This window comes from Liolophura sinensis, chromosome 13, assembly GCF_032854445.1.
Source record: "Liolophura sinensis isolate JHLJ2023 chromosome 13, CUHK_Ljap_v2, whole genome shotgun sequence".
NCBI classification, from domain to species: domain Eukaryota; kingdom Metazoa; phylum Mollusca; class Polyplacophora; order Chitonida; family Chitonidae; genus Liolophura; species Liolophura sinensis.
This window is the reverse complement of record NC_088307.1, coordinates 11439221-11455652: the sequence shown is the minus strand read 5'-3', so window position 1 is coordinate 11455652 and position 16432 is coordinate 11439221. Positions and strand designations below refer to the sequence as shown.

General features: G+C 38.5%; 1 protein-coding gene across 1 annotated transcript; it reads left to right on the top strand.

Moving 5' to 3' along the window:
- The first annotated feature begins 767 nt into the window (after positions 1-767).
- On the top strand, positions 768-4711 carry LOC135480858 (methyltransferase-like protein 27). The gene is made up of 5 exons (XM_064760788.1): positions 768-905; positions 2012-2140; positions 2779-2914; positions 3500-3592; positions 4512-4711. The coding sequence occupies exons 1-5, from the start codon at positions 780-782 to the stop codon at positions 4709-4711; spliced, it is 684 nt and encodes a 227-aa protein (XP_064616858.1). The 5' UTR covers positions 768-779.
- The last annotated feature ends 11721 nt before the right edge of the window (positions 4712-16432 follow it).

Here is a 16432-nt window from a genome sequence, read left to right as displayed (position 1 = left end):
ATTTACGACTGCTTTGTAAAATGGGCTCAAGAATTCAGCAGCATCACGTGACTTCCAAATATGTTTGCAGTACGAAGGAACCGAAACGGAAATTTAATTCTATAGCGGTATCTAAGTGAAATATAATCGCACACATTCTGTGTCAAAGTCACCCCCATGTCCTAAAGGACATTTATTTGATTTGTATTTTACGCCTTACTCACGAATATGTCACTTACACGACGGCGGCCACCATTTTGCTGAGAGGAAACCGGAGAGAACCTGGGGAAAACCCACAACCATCCACAGGTTGCTGGCAGACTTTCTCACTTACGACACGAGGAAGTCAGCATGGACTGGATTTGAACTCATCATCAATGATTTATTTATTTATTTGATTGGTGTTTTACGCCGTACTCAAAATCCTTAATGAAGATATGAAAATACGTACGTACACTCCAATGGTAGTCCGCCCAAATACACAACAGGGTGAATCATAAGGCATGGGATATGAAGTACTGTAAAAGGTATGCACTGTACATTTGAAAGGAATCAGGGAAACAAAGAAACCGTGAAAAAAAAGAAATCGTGAAAACAAATCTAGAATTCTTACCATCTTGATTATGTAATACATTTAAAAGGCGTGCACTGTACACTTGAAAGGTATCGCGAAAAGAAAGAAACCGTCAAAAAATAGGTCTCAAAATCTTACCACCTTGATTGCTTAACATAAATCGCATTGTAATCGCATACACTGTTTCCTTGCAGTTTATTTTACGGAGGTGTCCGTGACATAGAAGATGTCAGAGTTGGAAAAGGAAAGCTGCGCCAAACGGCTTAAAGATTACGAGGTGAAATTTATCGGCCAAGACCGGAATGGTATCGCTAACCTATATGATACCTGGAGTGCCACCACATATGAGAAGGTATGTTACTGCAGGGGAATCTCAGTGGGACACCAACTGTAAATAAAGTATGCATGTATTTATAGTGAAAACTGTCACACTTTTTAGAAAATGACAATGTCACTTGTTGGTAAACACTGAGGGGCCTTGGGCACAGTTGTTCAAAAGTGTAGTCGTGTTATAGTCTTCGGTATTAACTTTAGTCTGGACTAAAGTGCCATTAGTGTTGTATTAGGCCAAGATTGGTATTAAGATTTCAACACTAGCTTAACTTTTAAGCTGGGGCCGAGGTGGTTAGCACGCCAGCACGGAGCAATGATCCAGGAGCCTCTCACCAATGCGATTGCTGTGAGTTCAAGTCCTCATGCTGGTTTCCTGTACTCTTACGAGAAAAGGTCTACTAGCAACCTGCGGATCGTCTTGAATTTCCCCGGTTTCCTCCCACCATAATGGTGGCCATCGTCGTGTAAGTGAAATATTCTTGAGTACAGCGTAAAAGATGAATCAAGTAAATAAATAAGTAAATAAGTAAACTTTTAAACATTGGCTTAACTTTTAATACACTTTTGAACAATCGAGCTGGTGGCCATATATATAGACCCTAGAGAACGTCCATGTGGGACTTTGCCACGTTCTGATGTTCATTAAAGACTATCTGCCTTCCTCCAATATGGTGTGCGTAGGTGTACGTCATAAGTTTGTCTTTAAATGTCACAGTAAAGGTCTGCTCTGCTCCATCCACTCAAGCCGGGTTTCCAAACGGTTAAACTAACCGACATACACTCAAAAATTTAATCTGTTAGTTTCAACAGTAAAGCCTATTGTTAGTGATGCTAGAATATATTCTGTTATTGCAGCAGATTGTTCTGTTAAATATAACACACATATTCTGTTATTTCAACATAAAGATTCTATTAGACTATAGAAGATATTATGTTGAATATGAAACAATATTATGCCATAATAACAATACGTTCTAGCATCACTCAAACAACAGACTTTCTGTTACAATGAACAGATTGATGTTTTGAGTGTGTTAGCACAAAGTTCTTGAGTGTGGCGTTAAATAACAATCAACTCAATAAATAAATAAATAAATAATGGTTTTCATTCATTGGTGTTTGAAGGACATTGATGCTGTGGATCACCGGGGCAGGTTTGTTATGAGCGAGAAGTTGGCACGTGTCTTTCAAGGCGACAAAGAGTGTGCCCGGATACTCGACGTTGGGGCTGGTTCTGGAATGCTCGCAGAAGAGGTGAGATGGCTATGACGTCATCATTGTCATCGGTTTGGCTATTCCACGAAATAGTTCGACAAACACCTGTTGTTTTCCCGGGAATTTGATTAGGAGTGGACATTTCTGCAAATCGAAAAACAGGAGTCGGATTCAGTAAATAGTTGTTGAAAATTGTAATTGAAATAATTTCAGAAATGTTATTTATATCATATTTAGCTATGAGGGGCCCTTCGTGGCCGAGTGGTTAGCGTGCTAGCGCAGTACAGCGTTGTCCAAAAGCCTCTCACCATTGCTGTCGTTGAGAGTTCAAGTCTAGTTCATGCTTGCTTCCTCTCCGGTAGTACGTTTGCCCTGCGGATTATCGTGGGTTTCCCCCGTTTACCTCTCATCGAAATGCTGGCCTCCGCTTTATAAGTGAAATATTCTTAAGTTCGGAATAAAAAACCAACCAACCAAATAAATAAATAAATATATTCAGCTACAGTGCATGTTTGTGGTATATTTCATGTGCTTTATTTAAAATGGGTTCATCCGTGTTAATTATAGAAATTTTTATCTGTTTATTCCATGTCGACAAAAACAATGAAGTAAAAAAGGCAACATAAAGTAATAACGCCCATGTTTAGAAAGATGTCTTCTTCCTTTGTATATTTGAGCTTTTGAATAAAGGCTTCAAACTGATAGATGCATTGGACGGATCACAAGGAATGCTGGAATTGGCCAAGTCCAAAGGATTTTACCAGAATTATTTCTGCAACTTTATAGAAGAAACCCAGGGAATAATAGAAGATGGTAAGTTAAACTGTATGTGTGTTTTCTCCTTAATGTTTTATTTATTTATTTGATGTCGCTGTACTTCGCACTCAAGAACATTTCACTTATACGACGGCAACCAACATTATGGAGGATGAAAACCCAAGACCATCCGAATGTTGCTGTGATACCTTCCCATGTACGGCCGGAGAGAAAGCCAGCTCACAGCTGAACTCACAGCAACCGCATTGGTGAGGGTTCCTCTGTCATTGCACCGCGCTGGCGTGCTAACCCCCTAGGCCACGAATGTCCCCGTAATTTGGGGTTCGTTTGCTCTTTCCTTTCTAAAACTTTGCGTGTTTATTCTCGTTTTGACTCTTAAGGAATAGGGAACATTTGGCAGTCCATCTAACATAAACTGGTTCAAGAGGTGTGCTCTTCGCGTGTTTTGTCTAAACGAGTCCCACTGAAGGTGAGACGTTCCAGAGTTATTAAAAGCGCCCTTATCTTTCGGTCGCCAGGGTCTACGAGGCTAAACCTAGACATAGTCCTGCAAGTAAGCTATACTTTCCAACGGCGAAAAATATCCTTGAAATAAATAAACGAAACGAATTCTTTTTTCAGAGACGTACGACATTGTCTGCTCTCTTGGTGTCATAGGACCCGGACATTTAGAATCGGCGGCTCTGGGGCAAATGTTCCGAGTCACCAAGCCAGGTGAGTTGGTTATATCTAACAGTCTAAAGCTTTAAGGTGTCCATACGGGAGAGTTTTTTTATGGGAATTTGAAATTATCTCACAGAACGTGTCCGGGTTTAATCAGGTTTCTTTTTTGCCCTCGTAAAAACGGAGAACTTTTTGGATTCTGAGCCAAGTGGTGAGCGATGTTGCTCATATTTTCACTTCAAAACTTTGAATTGGATGTATCTGTAAATTTACTGGACACAGTGAATATCGCTTAGTTTGGACACTTCCAAATCATGACTGGGACGCATCTGATTTGGTTAGCGTTGTGTACTATTATTGTACTATAGTAATACATCACGGAAATTAATTACGAATCTCACAATTACCTGAGTAACGCCTTATATATTGTAAAACAGTTAAATAACACATATTTCACATGGACTTAAATGAAAGCCTGGGATCTAATTTTTAATTCAATATGGAAGTAACTAAAACATAATGGATGGATTTGATTTTTTGATATCTTTGCTTAGGGAGGTGTGTACTGTATACAATCGGGGCACTTGACCTGTCATGAGTATAGCTGAAATAAGCTGTTGATAGTCCAGTACCATGTTAACTTTGTATTCAAATTATACGGGCTAATCGGCACGCATGCTTATTAGGCTGGGCCGTACGATTGTTGCATATGGCCTGGGTACAATGAACATCACATATTTTCAGAACTTCATAAACCTTGAATTGGATGTGTCTAATTTATCAGATTCAATGAACATCACAGTAGGACTAATGTAGTGAAGAGCTTAATAAATATTGGCAACACACGTTAGACTTACCATTTGACTTACTTATGCTCACATGGGTGCAACACGGATGTTGTATGCACCCAATTTTACCAAATATATTAAATTAGTTCTAAACCAAGTTCTTTTTTTTTGTCTTTTTGTAGGAGGCCTGATATGTATTTCCGGTGTCAAAGAACGATGGGACGGTGACCCAGAATATCACCAGCGCATGCGCAGTGTGATAGCGGAACTAGAAGCGTCAAAAAAGTTGAAAATGTTAGACGACTCTACAGTAATCCAGTACTATTTCTATCAATACTGGCATCATGGCGTTTTATTACTCATGCAGAAAATAAATAGTTAATATAATATACCAGTTTTATACAGTTACTATCATCCAGCCGAGGAATTATTATTATTTATTGTGTAACTGTTTAACATCGTCAATTAATACTATTGTAAAAGATGTACGCCGCGTGTCTCTCGTTCTTATTCAATCCTTCATCCCTTTATTATGAATTCAAAGAAACTTATCATTAATCTTATCATCAAAAAAGACCCATTACTCCGTCACGTTTTATAATACAAGCATTCACACCTGGTCATAATCGTTCATAGGCCTACCTTAGTAAAATCGCTAACACACCGGAGTTGCGGGTTCAACCCGGCATTTGAGAAGGAATTTGTACATTCCCTCACTCCCACTGTTCGTAAGACCTTGGTGACTAAGTTATAAGCTGTCGACTTTCCACCAATACACTGTGTCTATCTCATCTTTCACATGGGAAAGATCCTCAGTAACTTGGCAAAGGGCTGTGGTATACCCCGTACTCTGTCACATGCAGAGTGATAGCAGAGTGATAGTTGGCAAATCTTCGAACGTAACCGGTGAAATACAGCCTCTTGTCAGTTTACCTCACGGTTTAATGGTTATCGGTCATCATTGGTTTCTTCCTCCCATAAAACTGAAAGTGAAAATGCTTTTGTATGGCATTAAGCAACAACCAAATAAATAAATTATTGTCTCTCCGCCGAGTAAATGGTGAGGGGACATCCATATGAAAATGCTGTCCACGTGCCCACCCGCCCTTCTTGCTGAATGCCGAGTTTCAAATCTCAAATATGGGGTATAGCAGCAGGTTTTAATGGGGAAGTTTGACCCACTATCGATCGATCAGGCAAACCAGATGAAGGATCCATTTCAACTCTGGGCAGAGACGTTTTGATTTTCCAAAGCAACACACGGAAAGCTGACTGGAGCTAACTTATATCCAGGCAATAAGGCATCCGCATATTGCTCATCAGTGACTTGCCGAAGGCCAGTGGTTTTTTCTGGCATTCAACCATAATAACAGAGATGGACATTTTCGATGTGGACATGACAAATCCATAACCACGTATAGCAATCATATAAGGAAACCTTCTTGAGTGGTGAGTAAATCGCCAATCCATCCGTCAGTCTCGTCTTCCCCATTCCACCTATCCATCTTTCAGTCTATCCATACATCCATCGATTCGTCATTCCATCCACCAGTGCTTCAATCGTACGTGGTAAGGTCTTGAAGCAACCTACGGATGGTCGTTCTTTCCCCGAGCTCAGTCGGATTTCCTCCCACCATAATGCTTGCCGCCAAGTACGGCGTAAAAATAAAAATATATAACGAATAAATAAATAAATAAATAAATAAATAAATAAATCCTTCAATTTTTCAATGCAAACATCATTCCATCAAACCTAAAATCGTTCAATCAACTTATCCAATCAGTCCGTCGATCAGTCTATTTGGATTTGAGTATTTCTACTTTACAAACCCAAGGCAATAACACATTGCGGAAGCATCACTTAGAACAATTCCAGATTCAACTCGAGGATTTTCTCGATATCCAACTTTGGTAACTTCAGAAGGTCCTTAATGCTGGGCAGGAGAGAGGTGAAGTTCAGGACGCGGAAGAGCGATCTAATATTGAGGACGTCACTGGTGAGACCTGAGGGATACCAAGAGCAGACAAAGGATTGTTTCAAAATGCGAATCTAGGTGTGGAACATTTGTGTAATAGACGTCACCACAATGAAGGTGGCGGGTCAATATTTGCCAGACCATTTTCCAAGACAACGTTGAACACAAACCGGGAAAGAACCAAGAAACTATATAAAATAAGAAACTAGGACAGACTCATGCAAAGAGAAACAGTTAACAATTTTCAAGGAAGATGGAAGTTCTATGTCTATCAATCAAATCAGCATTGACATCGTCTACCATGCTACATGAACAGTTGTCGTTAATCATGTTATGCAGCTGAGTTGCGTTTTTATTGCAACTGTTGATATACCGAATCTGGCGATCTTTTTCAACATGATGAATATATACAGGGCCTGACCCGCTGGGTTTATAAGGAAGACAACAGGACGCATATAGAGTAATTTATACGAAAACTACTAAGACATTTATAAAGAAGACAACAGGACGCATATAGAGTAATTTATACGAAAACTACTAAGACATTTCACAAAACAGTCACCAAACTTCATTTCCTGTCAACGAGCTACACCCGTTTGCTTTGAGCGGGAAGTTTGTATTTCCACGAGGCACGCACAGTTCCTGACAGTGGGACAAGCAAATGTAGCATGGGAGGTAATTTCACGTCGAATAAATATGTAGAAACTTCAGATGTGTAGACTAGAGTAAACATTGTTTGAGTTATTTCCCCTTGCGCGACCTCGACCCCCCGCTGCGCAGACTGCACTCACTGCTGCACTGTAAGAAAGTTTTGTTCAATAAACGCCAGGAGATTTACTCTTCAGGTAATGTAGAATTTTATTTTATTTTGTGTAAAATCAATGCATAATACGCACATTTTTCATTCAGTAAATCTGCTAGTTTATTGTATTTCCATGGCAGCGTTCTCACTTGTTTCAGACAGGGTAATGAGTGCATTGTGTTTTCTGGAGTTAAGTGTTTGTCTAGATATGTTTTGTATCATAATAGGAGATATTTTCATTGACTTTTTGACTGAGAAGTTCCCACAATGTGGTAATGCATTTATTTTCTTGTAATTCTTTAGCTTGGATAAGCATATTTCTTAAGTGACTGAGGTAGTAGTACAGGGATTTAAATGATATATAGCGTTGTTGTAGCACAATGTTGAGTGACGTGCTTCGATTATATCATGTAAGAGTTGTTCCCTCTGAGCTGATATTTTATTGGATTAATCGAATTTGGTTAAGTCTACATGTATTTTGTTACTTTCCTTTGTATACCAGAAAGTTTGAGTGACTGTTTCAGTGGACGATCTTCGTGATACATACCTTCACAAGAGTTGCGAAATAATGACAGTATTTTTTTGTGTGTGTGTGTCTGTTATTTAATGTAATATGATGGAGAAATTTGGATGTTTATTTACGTACACAGTTGTCTTGGTCTCATTGACTATTATTTGATTTAACTACTTATTACATAGTACAGGTGCGTGCGATGTACATTTGATTTAATTCCGTATCACTGTTCTGATAAATTGTATTTCTGCCTTTTATAGAACTGATAACCAACTGCCGAACTAATTTTACAAACTGTCTGTCACGTCATTGCACGCTGAATACACTGTTCCTGAAATATTCTCTTCTATTGGGCATTTTATATCAGTCAGGATTACCCGTCCAAAACAAACATAAGGAGTTTTTTTTATTATCTAAGCTTCCCAGATTTATAATTTCAACTTTTCCACATATACTGTACTGAAATGAACGGCAAAGACTACATGAAAATATCATTATTGCACCGATTATGTTCAATATTCTTGTAAATACACTAGGTGGACATCCCGCACATTTGTTGCAAGTATTGAGTCTGTCTGTGACGTGATGACGTCAGAATTGCAGTCATCGACAGAAAGCCAGGAGATGGTGACACGCAAGACTTGTGCATTTCTACCAGAATTGTTACGTCAGCTGGTGACGTCACAGTCGTTGACAAGGGCAAGCGTACATAGAAACCATTTCTGTGAACTCTCTTGTTCTGGAAGGATGAAGGTCCTACTAATCTTCTTGATGATGTGTTTTGCTTTGTGCGCGAAATGGGTGGTAGTCGTGTCCTTGGATAGTCTGAAGGACGAGTAAGTATTGCTTTACCTTTCTATGGCTGTGTTAATTGCAATTATGGCCATAAATTCTTAAACTTCTAAATGTTGTTAATGTTCTTTCTAAATGTTCAAAACTGTAATCTTGTATACAAAACTATATACGTGAAACTAGATTTCCAAAGTTGTTTGATTTATTTATTTATTTAATTGGTGTTTTACGCCGTACTCAAGAATATTTCACTTATACGACGGCGGTCAGCATTATGGTGGGTGGAAAACGGGCACAGCCCGGGGGAAACCCACGACCATCAGCAGGTTGCTAACAGATCTTCCCACGTACGGCCGAAGAGGAAGCCAGCATGAGCTGGACTTGAACTCACAGCGACCGCATTGGTGAGAGACTCCTGGGTCATTACGCTGCGCTAGCGCGCTAACCAACTGAGCCACGGAGGCCCCCCAAAGTTGTTTGAAATTGTTCTTCCACAGCATACAGCTGTTAGAACTTTATTGTTTTGATGCTTATATGTAAGAGTTTAACTTAGAATAGGCCTACAAGTTTAAGCTAAAAATTAGAGTGCAATATTTTAGTTAACCTCATGCACTCAGAAGCATCAAGTCTATGAAATAAATCAAAAAATACACCAGCATATAAAACATACATGAATAAAATTTATGTATATACGTAAAACTTATCACCTGTTTCTTGACTTGTGTTGCATTGGGCTAAAGTACAAGTAGATCTGAGATCTCTTTCATTCTTCCCAGTGTAGCATTTAGAAATGCAGATCTGTTTTCTTCCATTCACTAAGCTGGAACTCGGTGTTTTGGAGTGTGCCATCCACATTATGTCAAAGTTGAACGCCACAAAAACGCTTGGATGTTTCCCATCATCCTACAGTATTTCTGATTTAATGTTATTTAGTTATTGAAGTCGGGAGACCTGGGACTAAATTACGGGTCGAATCTTACCAAAGACTTTAAAATTAATATAGTTTCTGCCTCGCTTGGTGCTCAGCGCTGAGAGGTCAGAGTAAGGAATCACGACTGGTTAGCCAGGTGTCAGTATAATGTGCTTGGGTGGGTTGTCATGTCTGGTGTCTTCCGCATGATACTTCAATGGCGGCAGAGTTCCAAGAGAGTGAATGTACCGGTTCAGAGTGGTGAATGTTGAAGCTAGGATATAGGAAAATGGAAAACCGATCTCAGAGCTAAACTATAAGCTGAACACGTCTGTTTGTTTTGTTGTGCACAGGTGCAGAGAAAAGACAGCCCTGGAAAAAGTCATTACAAGAGTTAGAGTACTTTGGGGGTTTTCCAATCCCGATCCTCCGTGGTGGAAGCCACTTCTTTGTGAGTGGGGAAATCCGGAACCTCGAGGTAAGTGTCTTTTACATTGTACTTCACCTTCACTTCTCACAAAGAGGAGCGACGACAGTGTGATTGCTGACAAATAGTGACACCTATCATGTGAAACACAGCCTCTTGTCAATTTATCTCAATTAGGGTTTTATTCTAAATATTTATGTAAATGCAGACGTTCCCTAGCACCATGGCTTAAGCAGAAATAGGTGAAAAAAATGCAATGGTGTTAATAGCAATGTTGTAGACGTCATTGGTTTAGAATTACTCAAAATGGTGCGTTGTCATCACAGTTAACATACAATAACATTAAAGCAGTGATGCCAATCGAGCCGGTAGCTGTATTGCTCTTGTGTTACCTCAAGAAGGGGTTACTGTAGGGTATCTAGTGTAAAGACCGTACATGGGGGATGACATGAAGACATCGTCAATCGTTTCTGAAATATCATCTGTTAAGGAGACTGGCATTCACTTACAGTGTTGACCTGCCACTGAGTAAAATGATATGGAAGTGTCATAATATTAACCATTCGTTTACATTACTACTGTGCTTAGAAGTGAATCATATCTTGTTACTTGTGTTACAAAAGCTGATTATACCATGTATACATAAGCACATAGTTTTAGTCCCAAATAATAAATATAAACTTTATATAAAACCAAGCATGCTCTCTTTTAAAGCGTAAATTGTCAGTTAGATTGCGATAATCTTGAATTTGTACTTCTCTTGTTTCTATCTTTTGTAAACAACCATTTGAAATGATAACATAAAATGAATACATTTAGTTCCCATCCTAAACGTATCCTCCTCTAAGGTAAATTTCAGTGTCCAATATTTTATTCTCTTCTCTCAAAAAAGCCTTATCTGTAAAGTAATAAATCTCACCATCCTTTCATATACATGTATATCTGTTTTCCTATTGCCTTATACAGGTTATATCGAAGCGATAAATATAGTTCCGGCGCTGTATCTTCTGTTGAGATTAACCTCCAGTCGGAAAAAAAACACCAGTAAGTTATGTACATGTACACTGAAAAGCTGTAATGAAAGAAGAAATTAAAAAAAAAAAACTTTCAAAATGCATAACTTTGCAGAGAAAAAAAAATGTTCATTTGACACAATAATTTGGCTAAAAAAATGCTTTTGTGGAGTTTTGGCTGATGTTATTAACATTTACAGTTCTATGTTGAATTTCAAATGCTGACGTTATACAAATGTAATTGTTCAGTTGGGAAGCTGTCAAGACGGAGACTGGCAAGGGTTTCCCAGAAACGGACATGTCATCGAGGTAAGTTAAATAGATATACGAAACTGTTACAAATAATGAACATAAAATTGATAAAGATAGAGAGTGATGCCGCCAGCTGTACTGTGCTGTAAATATTCTCGCGAAGGCTGCGAAAAAAGTCAACCAACCGGCCGTATTTTATTTAGTCTAAACATATAGATGAGTGCTTTCTGGCAAGTTTTTCCGTGGTCTGCCCGATAATGATTATGACAACTTCAGATTGTCTTTGATCGGTTTACATATTATTTAAGCCATGCACTCAGACCTTCAAGGAAAATGTTATTTATGTGGTTAAGATGCCGCTATTCTGCTGTACATATCTCTGATGACGTGCACAGATTTCATTTTAATACGCACCAGGTGGATTAAGTTTGGCTCATACAGATTTTATTTCTATCTAACAGCACAACTGAGGCCCATCAACCTGTGTCCAATGATAACCTCTCCCGCCGATGCAAACAGTAAGTTGAGTCTTCCCGAAGGCCTTTCTATATATTTGTGTTGACTGCATTCCCTACATTATGTGGTTAAAGAAATTGTCGAATGGAATTGCTGTATATTTAGATAGCAGTATATTTGTACAGTTATTGATGCAGTTGAGAGAATGACTTTACATTAGAAGAGAATGATATCAAAATATCAATATATATACTGTAGGAATGCTTTATTTTTTCTCAGAGAATCGCACTATTTGTCGTGTTGACCGCCGTCATACATTCCAATTCTTTGACGGCGAAATACATATACAGCATGTAAGTTGATATAACATTTTTACAGTTTGTATCATTTATACCAATAAACCTATTCCATTTAAAGCATTTCCTTCAGATTTAAGAAAAACCTATGTTTATTTGTTAATATTTGTTTAACAATCACAAAGAATATTTTGCTGAATATAAATATCCAATCTATATGTTTAAAGACTATATTTTAATTTGTAAACATCTATTGATAGCAATAAATATTTAGTTATTTGTTATGACATAAACATACTATACTGCCGTCTTGTTGTGTTTAGAATATGCGCATATGTCCCTGTGTTGATTTGATTCCGTACACATATATAGCCCATATATATCCCTGCCATTTGGCTGCCACCTTATATCTAGAGCGCGGTTGCTTAAGGCATAAATCAACCAATCAGTACATAGTGGTAGAATACAGAATTAATGCTCGCTACACGTATGAAGAACGGGTGTGATTGTATTTGTAATTTAGAATTAAAGCTGTTACGCTCCTTACAGCCATACCGGTAGACAGGCATGAAAGCAATGCGCGAAACTAATTTGCTATGATCAGAAAAATTAGGCTTTGGAAAACACGTGTTTGCGGACAGAAGCCAACTCACATGAAGATGAGTGGCTTGATTTAACTGTCGAAGTACACAGACAATGGAAAATTCACCAAATTCAGCTTGTATGTACAAACTGTAACAAAAATTACAAAAACAGACAACATGGAGAAAAATCATAACCAAAATCAAAAAAAAATCAAATGGGTTTGAACCACACTCTTCAAGATATCATATACAATACACAACACAATACAAATCTAATGTCGCATCTGGTTTGCCTCGGCTGAGTTCAGTTTTGAGGTTGCTCGGGGACAAAAAATGCTAGGAGACTATAAAGATTTGAAAGTTTGATTTAAATAGTTAGAAGGAATAAGCGATGTTTTGTGATGTGCTCTTTAAAAAAGATCCCTACTCAAAAGCAATGGCGTACAGTTTCGTAGTTACTTTTCTCTGCGGTATCCTAAAGTCTGATCGTACTCATGAGAAGCTGCATGTCTTGGGCTACAATAAGGCGCAAGTTTCAGATTTGTAACTTCGTAGTTCTCGAGTTACAGGTGTTAGACATTACGTAACTGAAATGTTTTTTTCTGGCCATGTCTCGAAAAGTTACAATAAAAGGGAAAATCCGGAAAAAGATTGGGAATCAACGTTGTCAAACACACCTTAATACATGAAAACATTATCAAGCTTAAACACGTTTTATCATGTGATAAGTTCGACCAAGGACGAGCTTCCAAAGATTTCTATGCCTGTCCAAGATTTTTAAATATTTGCTCTAACTGTTTAACTCCATCTAATTAAACTGCTGACAGTATGATGCACTACTCTTTCACTCCTTTATTTGCAGGGTACACCACGGGGTCAGCAGAGATACAGAGAAATACTGCTGGGTCCAGTAGCGAAGACTTTCACAGCTATGCGCTGTGTATTGGACACTTACTTTAAAATGATGAATGTGCCAGCAACATCTGTCAAATGGACTTCTGCAGCTCACCCATGTGGCACCCCGAAGTTTCTAGGGGTCTGTACCGAGAGGGTCAGATTTGCTGTGGTCCTGGTCCCAGACGAGGGAATAAACGTCCAGGTGCAGCGTCTGGGACCAGTTAAAGGTTTGGTACGGGAGGTGACGTATCAGACCTACCATTTAACATATAAGGGGTTAGCCCTCAGGGATGAGGGTACAACCCTCTTATATGGTGCCAAGTAGATCTGATAATTCATCGGTTCTTCAGCAGGGAAGTTCAAACAGTAACATCCCAATGTGGGTTTTCATCCAGACCCTCCCCATGTTAACCCTTCCTGCTGATCAACCGCCAGCTGTACAAGTTTGTCACTTTTGTCTAAATTTCAATTGAAAAAAAATTCTAAATTGTCTAGTTTAATTAACTTTTATAGTGTCAGTTCAGGTATTACAAAAGTAATAAAAATATAAAGTATAGCTTTATTTAATTGTTGTAAGACTGGTTATTTGTCACGCCAGTTTCTGACGACCTTGTACAACTGGTTTCCCGACTTGATATTAATATCCCTTATGTGGCTCCCTCTGGTGTTGACCCCTAGAAACTCTGTCTGCATAAAGCTAGGATTTAGTCGAACGTCATTTGTATACTAAATAATGTGTTAATTACCGTATCTATCACACACCCTGTATGGTATGTTTCATATAAAATTGATCATACAACAGAGATTGGTTCTCTCTTTCTCATTGGTTTTCACTTTTTGTCTGACCAAACACACATTCTGAGTGTATTATGATTTAATGACGACATGCACCTTCAAAATCTCCTGATTGTTAGTAGATATGCCACGTTGTTGAATTTGTTTTTTTTTTGTTTTGTATCTGATTTGTGTTTAACGCTGTATACTGCAGAATTGTCCACTGATTATCACGGCGATGAGGTTTGTGAGTGGAGGAAACTGGAGTGCTTGTAGAAAACCACATCCGTTGTACATCTACCTGACAAACCTTTTGACGTAAACGCGTATCCATGACAGCAAGATCCCATAGAGGATCTTCTATAATCGTTTTCCTTCTTTTTAAAATTATAACTGTTTTAATTTTCTTTTTTTTTTCCTGATTTTGGATTGATGGTTTGATATAAAGACTTGTCGAAAGACAACTACTTGCTAAAATGCCAACCTATCCTGGAAAGGATATGGCTAAAATACTGCCAATGTTGCGTTTAACCAGTACCACTTGTTGGGAACAGCTTAGGTCAACTGCTATAACATTATGGAGAATTGTTAGGCTTTTCATGGCTGCAGTGACTGAGGCTTTTATGCGCTATGATATTGTAACGGAAGCTATCACCGCATCGACTGGGATAGTACAGATGTGGTACACAGGATGTTGCCTGACATTAAAGCTGCTTCTGTAATAGGATGCTACCCTGCTGGCACCATCCAGCTTTGAGGAGCGTGAACAAATCGACGAATCACTGATCACCGTTTATCATCAAGCAGAAACAGGTGCTGACAATAATGCTGTAACCGAGAACACGCCTGCAAGCGAAAGCTGTATAGCCTAGAAGAAAAACGTGAACCATTCGTCTCTAAAACAAGCTTATGGAGTTTGACATTATGAATTATGAAGAGCGATTTAGTGTTGGAGACGTCACTGGTGGGACCTGAGCGACACCAAAGGCAGGCGAAGGGTTATGTCAAAATGGGAATCTAGGTGTGGAAACAGTCGTGTAACTGACCTGACCATAACAACGTTGCGGGTCAATATTCGCTAGGCCGTTTTCTAAGACGACGTTGAACACAAACCAGGAAATAATTAAGAAAGTGTATAAATTAAGAAATTAGGAGAGATTCGTGCAAGACAGAAGAGTTAACAGTTTTCGATGAAGATGGAAGTTGTATGTGTATCAATCAAATCAGCATTGACATCGTCTACCATGCTACATGAATAGTTGTCGTTAATCATGTTATTATGTAGCTGAGTTGCTCTTTTATTGCAGTTATTCATATACCGAACCTGGCGATCTTTTTTAACATGATGAATATATACAGGCCCTGACCCGCAGTGTTTATAAAGAAGACAGCATGATGCATATGGAGTAATTTATACGAAAACTACCAAGACATTTTAGAAAGCAGTAAGCAAACTTCATTTTTCATCAACGAGCTCATCCGCCTGCTTTGACTGGGAAGTTTGTGTTTCCACCAGGCACGCACAATTTTTCACAGTGAGACAAGCAAATTTAACGGCGGAGGGGAATTTCGTTGTCTAATAAATTGTCATATAACAATACATTGTATGTTTATAGCTGTACATTTCCTAGGGCGGCTGAGTCACGTGACGTGTTCATTTCAGTTGCAGCCGAGTTGTCTAAGTATAGAACATCTTGTAAATTTCTAGCCAATCAGTTTCGATTGTCCGATGCTTGTGGATAATGACCTTGTTTATGTTTTACTTTGTTCTTTCTCAAAGCTTCGATGGCAAAACATAAGGCGGCAGATTTGTAGGCTTAGAGAGTCAGTGATAGTTATAAACAGAGATAGACAGTGATACGACAGTGGTATTTGGAGAGCTATAAGGTGCTTTTGACGATGTTACGGACGATACATCACACCTATAATTGGAAGAAATCGTTAGTACTGTGGCGATTTTGCTAGAGACAGTATATTATTTCATGTAATTGCATGGGAGGTTAGGGGTTAATTTTCTGCCTCGTCCATAACGTAGACACAGGTTTTACCGGTAGAATGTAAATTTTTATGGGTTAGACATATCCTTAAATTAAATTAGAATTTTTGTGGAATATTTTGAAATATATATATATTTTTTGTAACATATAGAGACAGGATATTTTGTGGACTCATGAGAGCAAGTTGTTTTTGGCGCCTTAATATAACTTTTGAAGGACACAGTTTCCGTGGACCCCTGTCCCTTCCAACGTAAGAATTTTAACACTTGATGACTTAATTAGAACACCATATTTCACGTATAATACACTGACATGTTGAAGGAGTTTCTCTCCAAGCTTGGTGATCAGATATTGTTTGACTAGGTTGCAAACAACAGTTTTATTTAGCGACCTTAAGTTTGGCGAAACATCCG

Excerpts from the sequence above, each read along its gene's own strand:
- LOC135480858 (XM_064760788.1), top strand. The coding sequence starts at position 780 with ATGTCAGAGTTGGAAAAGGAAAGCTGCGCCAAACGGCTTAAAGATTAC. Across the intron at positions 906-2,011 it reads GTGCCACCACATATGAGAAG|GACATTGATGCTGTGGATCA; the intron begins GTATGTTACTGC and ends TGGTGTTTGAAG. Across the intron at positions 2,915-3,499 it reads CCAGGGAATAATAGAAGATG|AGACGTACGACATTGTCTGC; the intron begins GTAAGTTAAACT and ends TTCTTTTTTCAG.